Raw genomic sequence first — 17,256 nt, forward strand, 5'->3', positions numbered from 1 at the left:
CAACATTTTGAAGATTAATTTTTTTTTTCCAAATTCTTAAAAATGTCTCCAAGTTTGATTTTTAGGTTCAGGATTTCGAAAAAATAGTATAATTTCAAAACCACGGTGTAGACTCAATGATGAAAAATAAATTCCTTGATATTCCCTGATTTTCCAGCTGTTTTTTGAAAAAAACCAGACAAGTTTGCGGTGATAGAAATAATGGAAATTCAAAAATAAATATAGCTTACTGATTAAAATTCAATACGTCAATCTACAGTTTTGGTGCTAGACTTTACTGGAATTTTTTAACTTTATGGTTTTATTTCAAAGTAAATGATTAAACTCGTCATCCATTAAAAGGCACCGTTTTTACAGTTGTGGAATATCTAAATTATGGTCCTTTAATAGAAGAAACCATTGTTTCTATTTTAATAACACTGTCGCAATTATAAGTGCAATAAAAATGTATTCGTTTCCGATCGAATATCAATTTTTTAATGAATCAGTTTTGATCTACAAGTTAATCGGAAAATAATGCGATAACATAAATGATTTTGCGAAAACATAAAATATTTGGTAATGGTGGTACGTAAAAAAAAATGACCCAGCATTCTTTAACTTTAAGGAGTTTGGGTTCAATCCCAGTCGGCGCCGTAAAATGTCTTAAATAAGGAACAACAACAACAACATCAAATCCGCATTGTTGGAAATATTTAACTTTACTTAGTGATTATTTTTGAACAGCCGCCTAATTTCAAAATCAAGTAGAATCAAGTAGAAAATTAATGGCAAATCAGTTGAAAATTGTCTTTGTGATATAACTTAGCATATTAAATAAGTTGAGGTAAACATTGCCATAGATATAACGTTTATGTTGCGGCGCCAGTGTTGTAGTGGTAAGCGTGACTGACTCTCACTCCAAATGGCCTGGGTTCAATCCCAGTCGGCGCCGTCGGGATTCTCTAAGGCATAAAATCTCAGATCACGCCTTCCTCGCGATGTAAAGCCGTTGGTTCGGGGTCTATGAGTTGATGGGTCGATAGGTATGTTCCAGATATGGGAGCTGTCTCTCTTGCATTGGTACTCAGTACAGAATATAAGATCGACGGAAAACAAATCAAGGAAAACGAGAGCTTATATTCGTTATAATAGATAACACAGTAGTAATCAATGTTTAGCTTTTATTTTAAATTTCAGCATTTTGAGGAGAAATCTTATGGTTGAAGAAATAATGGATCACGTGCATTTTGTACGTAACCCTCCTTCATACCATAAATTGATAAATAAATTATTCAATTATTGTAGAGAAAATAATCGAATTCCTCATAATTTTCGATCTATTGATGCAGTACATAATCACAGAAAATACTGAAATTATACTGAATTGAATCTGATATATCTTCGTAGATTTTATGAAAATAAATCTAATAAACTATAATTGATCAAGAAATATTCTATAGACATAGACGTAAACTGAAGGGAAGCTGATCACTTTTTACTGATAAACCTTAGTATTCTTCCAACCATAGGTTTGATACACAAACAAATATCTCTATATCATGTACTGGCAAATTATTTTTTATTATTAGGGCAATGGGTCTAATGTTGACCATGGATCTAAAGATTTGGCCCATCGATAAAAAATCTCCTGTTTTACATTTTTTCTTAAAACAATGATCTGGACAAAACAAATTGATATTTTTGGTTACTAGTAAACAATCGGCAAATAATTCTTTCCTTTGAAATTTATGAATGAGCAGAATATTAGAGACACTTAGGCCGTTATAATGTACATTAACCCTATGTATTTTGTTCTTAAATTGCAGGTTTGAGTATTACAAAATAAAAATAGATTAAAAATGCAAGTTTTCAATACTGAATTGAAGTTGATCTTGATTTTTTTGTTTAGGTTTTAATTTTCCGATTTGACAAATGCAATTGTTTTAACGAAAAAAATACTTTCAACCGAGTCAATTGATTGGGTTTTTGATATAATTTCCGTCCTACTAAGCACAACCCCCACTTAACCTCTCTTTTTTGAACGGGTTTGAACGGAATATTTCTGTCAAAGATGACTTTTAAATCTATTCACACTTCCATACGTACCGTTGGATTTGATAAAGAGTCACAAATTGTAGAGATATTGTTTAAAATCTAATACAGCTTCTTGATTCTAAATTCGTCTTACGAGTTTCAATTCTGTCCTGGCTGTCTGTTCGTCTGGCATTGAAACGCCATTAGATTTTCTTCGTCCTACGGATAAACGTAGAAAAAGGTGTTTCACTAGGAGCGCTTCTTTTGTTTTGAGAATAATGAGCGTAAATATTCATACAATGTGCTCTAATAGGATTTATGTTGTAGCTAATGAACTAACGCATCGGAAAAAAAACCTATTATTGATTTGTACACCGTGAAATCATTGATATTATTAATATTTTCTGATCAATAGAACGGAAATAGGCGATTACGACGAAGTAGTGCTCTACCCTTACTGAAAAGATTAAAATTCTAAGCTGATAAGTAAATTTTTTAAAGATAGCCATACTCATAAATCACCATAAGCCACATACCCTGAAATTTTCAGATTTGCTTATTAGTATTTTGTTCATGCACAGTCTTTATATATATGTGAAAATAAAAAGAAGATCAGTTATTTGGAAGACGGTCATCCAGCATTTGGGGCCTCCGTTAGGTAGGTCGGTAAAGGTGCAGCTAAAAAGCAAGACCATGCTGGAGCGGCTGGGTTTGGGTTCCCGGTCCTGTCTACAAATTCATCAGGTTGGAGCATTTCTCGACTTCCCTGGACATATAGTATCATTGTACTTGCCACACAATATAATGCAAAAATGGTAGAGGCATAGAAAGCTCTAAAGAAAACTAAATTGAGAGCAGTCATAAAGCTCCAGTGCCAAACCCAATAAACAATTTGTGCTGATTAAAGACTGAATAAGTATTTTTTTTTTAATGAAGAAGCATATTTTTGCCTGCATAATCTCTTATTCAACTTCCAATGTTTGTTGGGAAGCCAAAGAAGACGTCCAGGATATAATACTTATTGAAAATAAGTGAAATGTTGAAAAGACGATGATTAGTTGACTTGGAATTGCAAAGTTGAGGTTATTGATAATAAGATTTTGGTTGTATTTCTGTGTTTCCAGTTGAGAGATCTAGTAAATATTGGATAAATTTCAAGTTTAGCGACTCTAAACCAGCATCTTCAAAATTAGCCCACTCAATCCAAGCTGTGAAGCTAAAATTTTTATATGGAAATGCTCATAACCTGCCCTCCACCGTCGAGAAGTATGTAATCCAAAGATTGATATGCCCCATTCCTACCAACATCACCTTTACCAGGCAACACTGCACCTTCTTGATTGCATGCCATCAACGGACAGACCCGCTGCAAACACTTCTCTCATCCGCATCTTACTCTCCCACTGACTTCTTGCCAAACCATGCTGGTACTTACTCTCTCCAGCTCCGATTGCTACCTTAATCTCTCACCACCACCCGGGGCCGGAAGGGTGTGTGAGTGCGTGTTGTTGCAAAAAAGCTGCTGCCGATCGTTTGCTTTTATGCTCACGCCACCACCCCACGGCCACCTCGACCGCTCACTGCTCAGTGCTACTCTCTCTTGCTCGCACACAGTGATAGAGAAAGCGGGAAAGCGCGAACCAAACGGAATGACACCGACGACTGTCGATGTGTGCGTACGCGATATGATTCGAGTGTGTGGTGTGAGCGCGAGCAGGACCACTCTCGCCAACTCACTCGCACCCATGGCACTCGGTGCAAACCCCCTCGATGGCGATGTGTTGGTGCGCCCCGTTCGTACATATGTAAGATACAGATGAAGTCGGAGTTGAATTGAAAATGAAATGGAAATGAAAATACAACCCACCTATTTTTGTTTCATTTCAATGTTATACGATTAAGTGATTCGTTCTCTAATATATATTTTTAAAACTGTTATTTATTATTCGTGTGACTGCGGCGACGGTTTCTCGTGTGTTTCTCGGTGCTCCGCTCGTGCAAGTACAGCGGACCAGTAGTACAGAAGAAGTGTTTTGCTACTCGCCTGGTCGCCTACTTTGTGAGGTGCAACCTGGTGCTCTTTTATGCTGAGTGTGTCTCTGCTCTGCTGAACGACGGGCCGCGCTGCCTACTACAACTGCTCGCAGCAAAAAGCACCAACCAATTCGATTATACCGCCGAGTACTTTTGCACCTTGGCAAGGAGGAAAGCCCCGAAAAGAAATCGCAACAAGAAAGAAGTGGCCGGTCCGTTTTCGGAATTGAATTGCTGCCGCTAGCAAATAGGGGGGAAATAAAATCCCCAAAACAGATAGAGATTTCAGTCGTACAATTGGCATACGCGCGCCTACACACGAATTGAAGTTTTTGAGCCGTTCCCGGTTTTTTGTTTGTGTTTTTATTTCGGAAATATGCGAGTGAGAACAAAAATGTGGAAAAGTAGTGAGGAAAAATGATTTTACGGTGTGATGGTGGTTCGTTCGGTTTTACAAAGGTGAAATGAGAAAGAAATAATTACTTGTGCAAACTGAAGAGGTGCTATAGTTTTGTTATGATTTTTTTTTTTCGTTCAACTGAAGCGAAATGAAGAATTGGCAGAAAATATGAGAAAACAAGTTTGAGTGGAAAAAAAGAAGTCGGTACCGCCTTGTCAGATGATTGAAGGTGCTAGCTGAGGTAGAAGAAGTAGTGATTGAATTCCTTTTTTTCGGTGCTTGAAGATAATTGACCACTGCGGAAAAGTGTTGCGTGTACGCAAAGATATTATGGACAGTGCAATGGATTCGGCATCGACGGCCAGTGATCACAGTATAGCGTCGTCAAACGACTCCCGTGGACGCAATCTGTCTTCTCCTGCGATGCCCCATACGCACAACGGTGGTAGCCATGCCATGGACAAAACTCGAACCCCAACTCCGGTTAGCCCGGTGCAGCATAGCCACAACTCGAGTCTGAATCACGTTTCCGGCCGGCAGATGGCTACTAGTCCCTTGGGAGCAACACCACAGCAGATGATGGGCATGCCACATCCGTTGAGTCCACCACACGTTTCGACGCCCACTTCAATGGGTATGGTCGGAATGCCACCACGGATGGCCGGAAATCTAACGCACATCCCGCCACACGGACTTGGATTGCTAAACTCCTTCATGCACCATGCTAGCCCGCTAGATCTGATGGCCGCTGCCCATCATCATGTCCCTCCCCGATCGTACAATAGTCCACCACCGATTTCGAGCTCCGATCCAACGGCAAACGAGTGCAAACTGGTCGACTACCGAGGCCAGAAAGTGGCTGCCTTCATCATCCAGGGCGAAACAATGCTCTGTCTTCCGCAGGCTTTCGAGCTGTTCCTGAAGCATCTGGTCGGTGGTCTTCATACGGTGTACACCAAGTTGAAACGGCTGGACATCGTGCCGCTGGTGTGCAACGTCGAGCAGGTGCGGATACTACGGGGTCTCGGCGCTATCCAACCCGGAGTCAACCGGTGCAAGTTGCTGGCGTGCAAGGACTTCGATGTCCTCTACCGTGACTGCACCACCGCCAGGTGAGGTGGCTTTGTTTTGTGCTACTCCTCTACTACCTTTGCTAATCTCCTAGATGTTCCTCGTAGTTAGATGGTGTGCTGCTTCTATAATCTTTTAACTTATGTTTATTTTATGTTTTTTTTTTGTGTCGAAGCAAATCTCTACTAACCGTCCTGTTTTGTCCCTGAAATAAATGAAGAATGATTTCCCGTGCGTATTGTTACTCTGTGCCCATGTGTGATAGGCCTTGATCGAGTCTGAATTACTGGTTGCGCTTACGCTTTGGGAATGTGATCTGTACGCAGTGTAATTAGTATTGTAATGAAGGACATGTACATGTACGATGCGATGACGACGACGACGGCGACTTCGACGTCGCTCGGTGTCGCGATGAGCAGAGTGCGTACAGTTCGTCTGAAAGGGTGGAACGCAATTATTCCTGATGGGTACATGAGTTGAGCACCCATTAGGCATGTGCGTTGTTTTACTGTAATGTCATTTTAAAGCATTCAGGGATGGGAACTAATTTATCAAGATAACAGGACAATTGATGTTGGACATTTCTACTGGTGCGGTGCTTTTCGGGTTGACATTGTAAATTTGTCACTCGATTGGAGCAAGATAAACATTTTATTTACATACAATGTTATACAATTTTTAAATTGTTTCCTGCAGCACATTGGTCTTGAAACTTTCAGTGCATATGCTTGAAAAAGCTGTGCATCCATTTTAACTCATCTGTAGGTATAATTGGCTTATTTTATTATTTTGAATATATGGTATGTGTAGCTGTTCATATTTTCGTTAACTTAAGATATTTAACAATGTGCATGTTGTGAAATTAAAATCAGAAGCAATAAAAAGCGATTTTTTTTAACAACTTTATGTGAAGGGATGTGTTTTAATTAACATACAATGTGATTTGAGCACCTTATTATTTCTTCAATATTAAACATTATTTGAGAAAAATTACTATGCAGTACGCTAATGAATGATCCAACTAAGCAATTTTAAAAATATGAGAATTCTCATCTTCTCAACATCAAAATTTCAGTTGTTTTCCACTGTTCGTGTGACTATGAAATATTATAATATTTCAGCACTACTAAATAAGCTTTTACCAATTGCTGCTGGTATTTATTTTAAGAGATGAACTAGCCTATGGCTAAAAATCTCTCTAATAAAGGAAAAAAAAAAAAAAAAAAAGTATTTATTAGTTGGCTTCGGCAATACATTAACCTATTATCGTCAGGGGGTAAACAAAGTCCTAGAGCACTCAAATTTGGCCAATAGTTGCTCTGAAACACAATGTGTCAACATGCAAAAAATGAGCTCTCAAGGAAGTTGTTTACCCCCTGACGATAATAGGTTAAGGTATTGCCGAAGCCAACTTTTCCCCTATTAATTTTCTCGCAAAAGATATTTAGTCGTTTTTTAAACTTTTGATCAACAAACCTGTGGCGTACAGTATCCCATCTTTTATATACAATCAATAAAAAATAATTGTTCTAGATGGGGTAAAATGAGCCGTGGCGATCATTTGTTGCAAGATCCGTTTTGCGATTCCTGTGGCAGGTGTTCCAGCTACTTCAATCGTGGAATGGTTTACTGCTGCGATGAATATAGTTGTGTTTATTGACCGTCATTAAATTAATAATAATTAAGTATATTTGTTTGTAGTCGAAAAAAAAAAAAGAAATGCTTCCAACGTTATAGATTTATTTATTGTTAACTAATCATTAGAGAACGTTTAATACTAAAAAGTACCATCACTGCTCGTTATTGTAGATACATTCATTATGCCCCATGAGGGGTACCACTAAATATGCTTCCTCTGTCAACCAATCTGAAAACTGTATTTTTTAAGGTACAAATCAACTAATTCCACACTTCATAAACGAAATGGACTATATTAAAGCATAGAAGCCTGAAATCTATAGCTTTATTGCATTAAGTCACAAATGTGTGTACATTGCTTAAGGTGCTCATTAAGCCCCTTACACCCTATCGAAAAAAGGTTTTCTGTCTTTCAGGAAAATTTCCTTTAAAATTCAAATACAATTTTGACAACACCATTTTTAAAAACCTTTTCTAATACTCTAAGAAAACCCATGCGCTTTTTCAGTGGTGTTAATGCTCCAAAGTATGCCTTGAACATGAATGAGCAAGACTTGGAATTACGGTTATGTGTCATTATTGAACAGATAAAAGTCTGATGCGTGGAGGGGCTGGCAATGTTGGGTGATTACTGAACACACTAATCCAGTCAGTATGGTTTTACTGGGGTTAAAAACCTGTGGAAATTAAAAAATGAAGAAAATATGATTTGTAATTTTCATGAATGCTTTATGGATAACGGTCATTTTAATTTTTTCCGAATTTTTCAGCAATTAAAAAACCCAGTAAAAATACTGACTCCGGTAAAATAATCGACATGTGCAGTATTGAAATATTTTAACAAATATTAGATTTATTTATGTGACTGCAGAACCTTCGATTTAAAATTCATATCTGATATTTTTTTCGAAGCTAAAAATCAGAAGAAAAAAAAATTATTCCAGTATAAATATCCTTAAGATAAATTACAAATTGGAACAATATCAGACATGTTGGTCATGACGAGAGGAGCAACACAATAGTTGGGTAAAGAAGAATGCATTATAACACACCATAAACTGGAAATGCTCTCGCAACGTGGGCGTTAGGTATTGACGAAAACGTCGCTAGAACTATTCCAGAGCCGCAGACAGTAATGAGCAAAGGCGGGCGCACAGTTTTTGCCTGTAGATTTGAAGACATACTTCAAGTCTTCGCGTACATCGTACGGGTTAGGCAAAAGATGTGCGTTTGACTTTATACTGTCGCATTAATGGCCCTTCGCTCATTTTCAACTTCTATTCAATTTTCATACGGCCGTACTCTAACGGAACTATCCACCTACCCTCTTCTAAAGATCATTCTCTAGCTAATAAATTATCACACTAAAGCTTCATGTTAGCATTTCCAACCAACTCTGAAAATTGCAAACTTCGCGTATGAAGTAACATAGAAACACTTTGAATGTGTTCACAAATGTTAAATTTGCTATAGTGCTAATGCAGCTACAATTTTAAAATTTATATTTGATAATTAATGTCTCGCCAAACTATCATTATCCGTTTAATCAAATATATCATATTAACAATATGATCCATTCATTTAATTTCCAAATGTTGCAATGGCGACCCGCAAAATATTGCTTCACGCACCATCTAGCGTTGAAAAAGGTCAGCAACAATCATTCAATTACAATCGAGGGTTGTGAATATAGCACTTATTACAAAAGTTAGAGTCAAATTATTTTCATTAATTACATTGTGTAAATTACTTGTCTGACATGTCACTGTTGTCATCAAATAAAATGAAATGCTGAAATACATTCATTTGAAATATTAAACAAATTTTCATTTGGTTTACCCCTCGTGACGATAAACAAATACATTGGTAGCCTTTTTGGCCACAGATGTGTTTTCATCGCTGAAAATTCGGTTCGCCAGCTAAGCGAAAGAGTGGATCATATTGTTAATATTATATATTTGGTTTAATGCAATGAAATTCATCGGTTGTTTCGATAAATGCTGGTGATGTCTAAGATATTTGATGAGCAAACATTGTTTTAATTTAATTCATACAGATGATGCATTGATCTGAAATGCAGTTTTTTTTCTCGGAGCTTCCTATGCTAGCTGTTAAAACGCTAAAATATTAAATTTATACCATATTATTACCCCTGTAGTTGACACGATAATTACTATCATCGCAGATTCGAAGCAAGCTCGAAAGTGTTACAAAAAATCGTCAAATGAAAGAGCAGATCTCTGTTAGAGAACATTTTATTCTTTCCTCAGATGTAACACAATGTTTAAACGAGCTTAAATTTTGAGCTTTCTGAATGAACATGGAGTGATGCAACTGGCTGTAAAATATGATTTTTTTCTTAAACTATTAAGGAGATTTTTAGCCTCTAGGCTAGTTCATTTAAAAAAATATGAAGAGCTTTTGGAGTGTGTTGATTTATCTCCTTTTAATTCCATTTTAATTGCTGTTATTTTGACAGATACACGTATTACGTTTACTACTTAAAGACTTCATCATCTAATTCAAAACAGGACCCACAAATGTTGACTTTATTTTGTGTTACACTCGGGTTATCATCAAGACATTTCGCGCATAAGTTTTTGCATCCTTTCAAGGAAGAACATTGGTAATAATGTAGATCAATAGAATCAAAGCAACTGATTTTTAGGTTTTGATAAATTCAAGCGGAATACCATGAACGTAATAGATCTTATCAAAAATCAAAACGTTCTGTTTTCGATAGTTCCTCCTTATTCAAATATAACATGACAGAACAGGAAACCCAAATTGATATGAAAATACCTACTTTGTGAACCCAGGTTTCTCAACAATTGTGCGTGTTTAAAAAAAAACTTGACGTATGGATTCAGGAAGGCCTATTCAACAAAATCCAAGCGTAATATTCAAAGGAAGGAGCCAAAATCTTTCTTGGCTGAACATAAAAACCAAATTTTAACAAAAATACGTACTTTTGTCAATTTATACCAGGCTTTGTGTGTACTCAAAAAGCTCTTCATAAAGAGGGATTCCGTTAAGAGGTTCGACCACATTAAAAGATTGCTTTAATGTTGAGCAGATAATTAACGTGCATCTTTTGATAATTAGTTCTCAGCACAAACATGGTACCGTAAAACGGGGTGAAGTTGATCACTACACTGTTCAATTTTTGATTCTGAACAATAATTTTTCATGATATTGTTAAGAGATAATTTGTTTGGTATTTCGTTAAGTAATTTAAAATAGTAGTTTAAAATCACTTTCTCCAACAAACTTTGCATTCTACCACTCTAGATGTACAATTTTGTGGAACTGATAAAATATGGATCAGTTACCTAAATATCCTTCCAGAATCATTTGTTGTGATAGTGGGTTCGATGAAATTACTTATTTTACTTAATTTTGGGTCGCTAAATCCGAATCTGAAGTCATATTTTGTTAAAATGAAAGATTTTGTATCATAATCTATTGAACGATTTTGTTGAAAATCTGTTGTTAATTGCCTGTAAGTCATGTAAATAATTGTCTTTGGAAATATTTAGAAGATACTGAGAAGCAAAGCACACATGATCGGAAGGATGCGTGTGTATGAAAAAAATTGCGACAACACACAGCAAAAAAATTATTTTAAAATTACATCAAAGTGGATGCACTTCAATCGTGTCGAAAATATAGTGTATTATTACTTGCTCAAAAGGATACAATTATTAATATTACTTGCTAAAAAGGATAACAATTGATTAGCATCTTCAACTATAAAATTATCATTTTTTTTCCCTCTGTTCGGGACCTAACGCTACTGCGACCAGTAAATTGATCTATTGTAGTATATCCCGTGTCCTTAGTTTAGTGCATGTCATATTACTCCATCACTATTGAGAAATGATGAAGTATTCGATTTTGCCACTCTTGCATTTATCCGAAGACAACAAATCAAGAAGACTGGCAACTCTTCCATTTTCGCATAGGAATGCTATGAGACAGGTACAATCGAGTCATCTGCCGCTTAAAGGTAAATGCTTCGAACGAATTTGATAGCAAAAATTACAACCTCAGAAGAAAGGTTTGTGTATTTTCTAAAATTCTATGCGTTGCTTCCACCTTCACTCAAGCGCAGCGCTATTGTATCTGTCGCTTGGATTCTGGCAAAGTTGCCAGTCTTCTTGATACGATGTCTTTGATTTATCGCAAGGATCCGACTCTAATTGAAAGGTCCCACTATTTATACCCTTCGGAGTGTTGAAATACCCTCCAAAGGCGCGCCCCTTGGTCAGTCAAAATTGGATTCCTTAGCAACAAAATTAAGGTATGACACCGATAATGACCATGTATCAGAACCCTAGTCTTAACCACTTCAAACTAGAGAACAACTAATAGAAGATTAGGAATCACATAGATGAAGACAACTAACTCATTTTTTCCTTGTTTCAAGATCATTCTCGGTAGACAAAGCCGAGTCTTATCACTATCAACAAGGCATAAAAAGTAACAAGGACTAGGATGTGTTCTTTGGATTACTGAAAAATCCGGTTCCCCTAGTTTGAAGTAGTCAGGATTAGGAATCGGTGGTAGATCTTACATCCCGTAACGTACCACGAAAAGGTAATCTACCCATAATACGGGGCGTGAACTGACATTACGCTGCTTTTACTGCATTTAAAAATTACATGAGATTTTCGAGATGATTGAAGTGCATCCTCTTGAATGTAATATTAAAATCTATTTTTTTGCTGTGCAATCGACGGCAACTGGTGGGACTTGAACCCGTGTACTAAATGAGATTTGTGGGTTTGAACCAGGTGCCGTACATTTTTTTTTAAACGTTCACCTTATTTGACTTCTAAGTCCTAAAAGCAGATTGAAACCCTCATTCACATGATAAAAAATGTTTTGCAGACAACGAGCCTTAATCCATAAATTTACGGAAAAAACAGTTCAAAATTATCACTGTTTCTACCCATTGTGTTGAAACATAAGATGTGGACAATCAATCAAATCATATTTTAGCCAATTTTTTTTTAACGTACCCCAATACGGCGGTTCAACATATGTATTCTGCTCTACCCAGCATAATCGATTTGCTATGTGATCCTAATAATTCTCCCAACATTTGAGCTCATTTGGCGTCGGTCTGATATTTCACAGTATGCTTATTGAAGTTTCAATGGGAATTACTATGGAAAAATTGAACTTTTGGTTGCTGTAATCCGATCCTTTTGCCATCATGATTTACGGATAAGCTTGCTACATGTCTTCTTATTCATCATCGAATTTCAAGCTTATTGCTTATTGCATATTAGTTTTTTTGCGTGCTCACAACTTAGTGTGCTAGATGCTCAGTTATTAATTGAGAGCTTTCGTTGCCTTAGTATAATTGTGTAATACTCTATGCCCAGGCAAGCCGAGACATTTTTCAACCCTGAGCTTGCTACATGTACTCATAGGAATTTTTTTCAGCAAAAACTCAGCTGAATATAACTTAAAATGTGTTATAAAGTTACAATTGTTACTTGAAGAATTCAAGAAGATACTTCAGGGTATGGCAATTTTCAAGATATGGGGATGATCTTTCAAAATTTAGGTGCAACACTATTTTGAGAATTTGACATACGGAAGCTATTGGAAGTTGTAAAACAATTTGTTAATTTATTTGTAAATTACTATAGATTAAGCAGAAATGATATATAAATGATATTCATCGCATGGTATGTAATGCAGAATTTCGATTGACAGTGCTGTCCGTCCGATATAGTAGCAGCTTGGGCAGATTTTCATACAAACAAGCCAAATTTGACAATCAGTAAACTTTATTCAGTTAAGATGATTTGAACTGATGTTTTGAATACAGAACAATAATTATGTTCAATTTTTAGTACATGAAATTCCACACTTAAAAGTCAGCCTGAAAGTAAGAAACCTACTAGGTAAAATTGTTCAAAACAACAGCAGCTTAAAAATTTGGAAGCACAATTTTTGAGTTTTTTGCTCATAATTCAATCAATTACTCATTAACAAATATATAAACACACTTGTTTAAAATCTGTAAAATATTTCCAGAGCAACAATGTTAAATTTCATTTTGCTTTAAAAATGTATATTTCGTTTACTTTTAATTTAAAATTCTTGTAATGCTACCGTTTAAATTTCTTCTCCATTTAACTTACAAGCCTAATAAAGAAAATGGTTACTACGTTTGTAACAGCACTGTATTTACAAACAATATTCGCCTTTATGATATCACTGATTGTTTAGCAGTCATCAAACATTCAAACGATTTAATATAAACATTCGAGTAAAGTCTCTTTTAACAAAAAAAAATCTAAATATTCATCCGACAAATCATTGATTATCTCACATTTTGAGAGGCCCCTGGAGTAAAAATTTCAAATTGATCATCAGTCTATTGTCCACGCCCTTCCTCCTGCGCCTTAAATTTCTTAAAAACTGTCCACGCGAATGAGATCAACGAGCTTATAACACGGATGTGCTCAGCGCTCAGAACAATACCGCATTATTAGATGTCATCGGAATGAGGGGTGAAATATCAAGATGGCGTTTAAAAATCTGGACCCACTATAGATATGGGCATAACAGCGTTGTAACTTTTAGTGCTCTCTTTGGGTGAACCGAAGCTTGCCTCTGCAAACCAATAACAACATCAGGCAGGGGAAATTATCTTCTTCCCGATAGTATTTTTGATTTGCTTAGGTTAGGAGCTTTGGTTCACACGAAAGAGACAGTACAATATAGTCAGTTTACAAGGCCCCTTTCAATTGTTGATCGAAATAGTAATTTTCTAAAAATAATCATTGCAAATTCGTGAATAATATTACAATTCGTGAAGGAGGTGGTATCTAAGAAACGTGATATGTGGACGAAAATTCAAGTGACTACAAAATAATCAAATATGGTTTGATTTTCCTGCCTTAGAAAAAAAGTTACAGGCTGTAGTATTTGTTTTAATGTTGCTTTACTGTATTTGTGAAGATTTTCTAAGTCAATTAATATAAAATCTAAAGTGAATATAGTACCAAGACTCGAAATCCATAAACTCACTGCCAACCATGCTCAAAACAGCACGTTAATTTTACCATAGTCTTTTAGTATCGTTCTAAATCATCACACATATTTATCATGTTGCAAAGTAATCGCAATATTTAATAATACATAAAATGTCCGTAATAATGAACTGTCTGGTATTCGGTACTATACGGTAATTTTCATATTCGTGGCTTTGAAACTCTTATACGAGCTTTTGCCTGCACTCAACTTAGGGTTCTTGAAGCACTTCCACAGTTATTCATTGTGAGCTTTCTTTGTCAACCGTTGCATGAATTTGTATATTGTGAATTAAAAAAATTAAAATTCTCTAACAACCAATCTTTCATACAAATGTAATTGCAGTTCTTGCAATGGTTTTTCCAGAATGCATATTTTTGTTTAAAACCATCAAGAGATGACTTCCTAAACGGAATGCATTTGGGGAATTTTTTAAGAAAGAATCTAAGATTTGAAATTTAGTTAAAACAATGAGTGGTGATTTAATTATGACTCACTTCGCTAATACCCAAGTAACAATTTTGGTTTTATGGGGATTCTGAAGACCATGATTTAAACTTGTAGCATGCTTTAAAACCACTATAAAACTTGCAATGCGAAAAGGTAAGAAATGACAAACATTGATTCACTTCTTCTGGTGGTTCTCCATGGCACCCCACACCACAAAGACTACTCTCAACGTAGTGTTCTTGGACCACTTCCACAGGTGTGAACTGCGCATTATCGAAGCCTGCACCATTTTTGCATTCGTACTTATATCGTGCGGCCATCAAGCACAATGGTATTATTCACGAAAACTTCCCTGAATATTCAATGTCAACAACGCACTGACTACAATACTGCAGCATATTCGTTCAGCTCTAATTTGAGACTCGCGTGTTCAAACATCCACACACAACGGCAGCATCATCCATCTGCTACTGTGAACATATTTGGATTACGTAATGCCACAACGAAAAGCTACATTTAAGCCAAACAAAAACCCGTGGCGTTTCATCCCCTTGTTACAAAGAAACAAATCACTTTCAAACGTGCATTTGCCTCGCAACAGGGTGAGTACAGGGAACAAGAAAAAAAAATCACAAAACATGCATTCTTACAATTTTTTTATACTCCTCATCCAGCCTGTACCTACCACACATAATCATAATAAGCATAATTCCAGAGTGCTCACAGATGCCCAACATTTCTACCATGCTTGGCGACCTCTGAATTTGCCTGCACCTCAAATGAGCGATAAAAATACGGCACTCTCTGCCTCTATGTGAATGCCTCGGTCGCCGCATATTACCGACCGTTCAGCTTTTGGATATAGGAGGCACATTGTTGGTACCTTTATCCCCGCGCCGAAGCGAGCCACATAGGTATGAGAGGCACTGTAATGAGAAAAACCATTGGAGCGCGAAATCTTTCTGCTTCTAATCCCTTGTTTACACCATTGGAAGCCATCGGATTTCGTTATTGTTGTTATTAATATTGCCGCTCTTCACATTCGAGTGTGGCCGGGGTGTCATCTATTCCAACTACGAGGCTACGGATTAGATTAGATGTTCGAACAGGAAATAGAATGAAGCCAAATTGTTCTGTTGCAGCAATTGGCGCTCGCATTCATTGTGTGAGAAAACCGTATGAGCAAGGGCCACATTGACGTACATTTTATCCCCTGTTTGATACCCGTTAATGCAACAGCGAGCATCAATTTGTGCGAAAGCTTACCCACTCGTTTAGTAACAGTTAACAGTAGTGGCAGAAGCAACATTACCACCGCCAGCTTCTACCACTATCACCATTCGGCAGTCGGGCAGGAAGGCAACCAAGTCAGTCAGTCAGTCCGTCAAAAGTATCAAACAAGGGCAAGCAATGCTTAATAGCTTCTACAGGCTTTCCATTTGACAGGTGAGAAAGCAAAAACACAACCTCGAATCATATGTAATTATCGAGTGCATTCTTTATTCATGCAAATTGAAAAAACAGCGACGCGCTAAACTCGAGCAGCAAATTCGCTTGGCGCTTTTTCAGCAGCTCCAATTCCCGCTCTTCCCGAACGAACCAGTTGTTCCGCCGCTGACGATGGTCGGTTTGTGTGTTTTTTGTATGTTTCTGCAGCGAAACCTTTGTTTCATTGACTGGCTTTATGATGAATTCATTGTTGTGCACTCACTCATCAGCAGCGAAATTGTTCATTCTTTGTTATGCGATACGCACTTTTGCTGGTTCACCGGTTGCACATTTACACCCTTTTACTAGCTGGTTGTTTTGGTTTGGGGTAAAGTTGGCGGGGGTGGGGGACGCGGGGGACCTCGTGGGAGAAAGGGGTTCAGCAATAGTTAGACTGAGGTTTGTTTCATTTATTTAATTAGCGGACAAGGGATCCTCCTGATCTGCTGGGATGGATTCTAGTCATTAGAAGGAAGTGCATTTATATCTCATTTACTGTAGAACTTTAGAAATTAAATATGTAGTTTTAATTAACAAAGTAGTTCAAATGAATATTCAAATTAGCGATTGTTAACGCTGAGTGACGTTAGGATTGTAAAAGCAGCCTCTTCCTTGAAGTTCAAACTATCGCTTTTTTTTATCTAAAATTACTAATTCGTGTTTGGTTTACTTTTACCTCTACCTTGATCACTTATTTCACGCTTTTAAATTTATTTCAAAACCTTGATGGGAGTCCAGGCTTTAAAAAAATTAATAATGAAACATAGATAACAAAAATGGTGGTTTATTAAATAGACAGTTACTTTATAAAATTTCAAAATAGTACCACCTTAAGCTTTTTTTTTTCACTGAAAAAAACTTCATCCATAATCTATTCCGATTCTTTTATGGGATCAACTACAGTGTCTTCCCGTTTTTGGCATCACGACTCCATCGGCAATTATTTTCTTAAGTATTGTACCAGTGCTTGGTGGACAATTTTTCATACACTACCTGCATCGCTGATCCCTAAAGAATGTTCTAGTATTGTATTTTGCATTTCTAGCTGGACTCCTCAGAAGTGTGAAATTGCTAATAAAATTGCGCTTTTACGTTATATCGCC

At 36.7% G+C, this 17,256-nt stretch overlaps 1 protein-coding gene across 12 annotated transcripts in view; it reads left to right on the forward strand.

The window, feature by feature from the left end:
* Positions 1–3,929: 3,929 nt before the first annotated feature.
* Positions 3,930–17,256, forward strand: part of dac (dachshund) — a 109,898-nt gene continuing 96,571 nt past the window's right edge. For 9 of the 12 annotated variants that reach the window (XM_065237220.1, XM_065237228.1, XM_065237222.1 and 6 more), the window contains exon 1: positions 3,931–5,562. In XM_065237220.1, coding sequence (XP_065093292.1) covers positions 4,781–5,562 — 782 coding nt within the window. In that variant the 5' untranslated portion in view covers positions 3,931–4,780. Of the gene's footprint in view, positions 5,563–17,256 lie in introns of all 12 variants that reach the window. The other 3 variants (XM_065237226.1, XM_065237230.1, XM_065237221.1) reach the window with 2 other exon arrangements.

The sequence above is a fragment of the Ochlerotatus camptorhynchus genome, unplaced genomic scaffold (assembly GCF_037179485.1).
Source record: "Ochlerotatus camptorhynchus isolate MF236.1 unplaced genomic scaffold, CSIRO-AGI_Acam_v1.1 ptg000598l, whole genome shotgun sequence".
NCBI lineage: Eukaryota > Metazoa > Arthropoda > Insecta > Diptera > Culicidae > Ochlerotatus > Ochlerotatus camptorhynchus.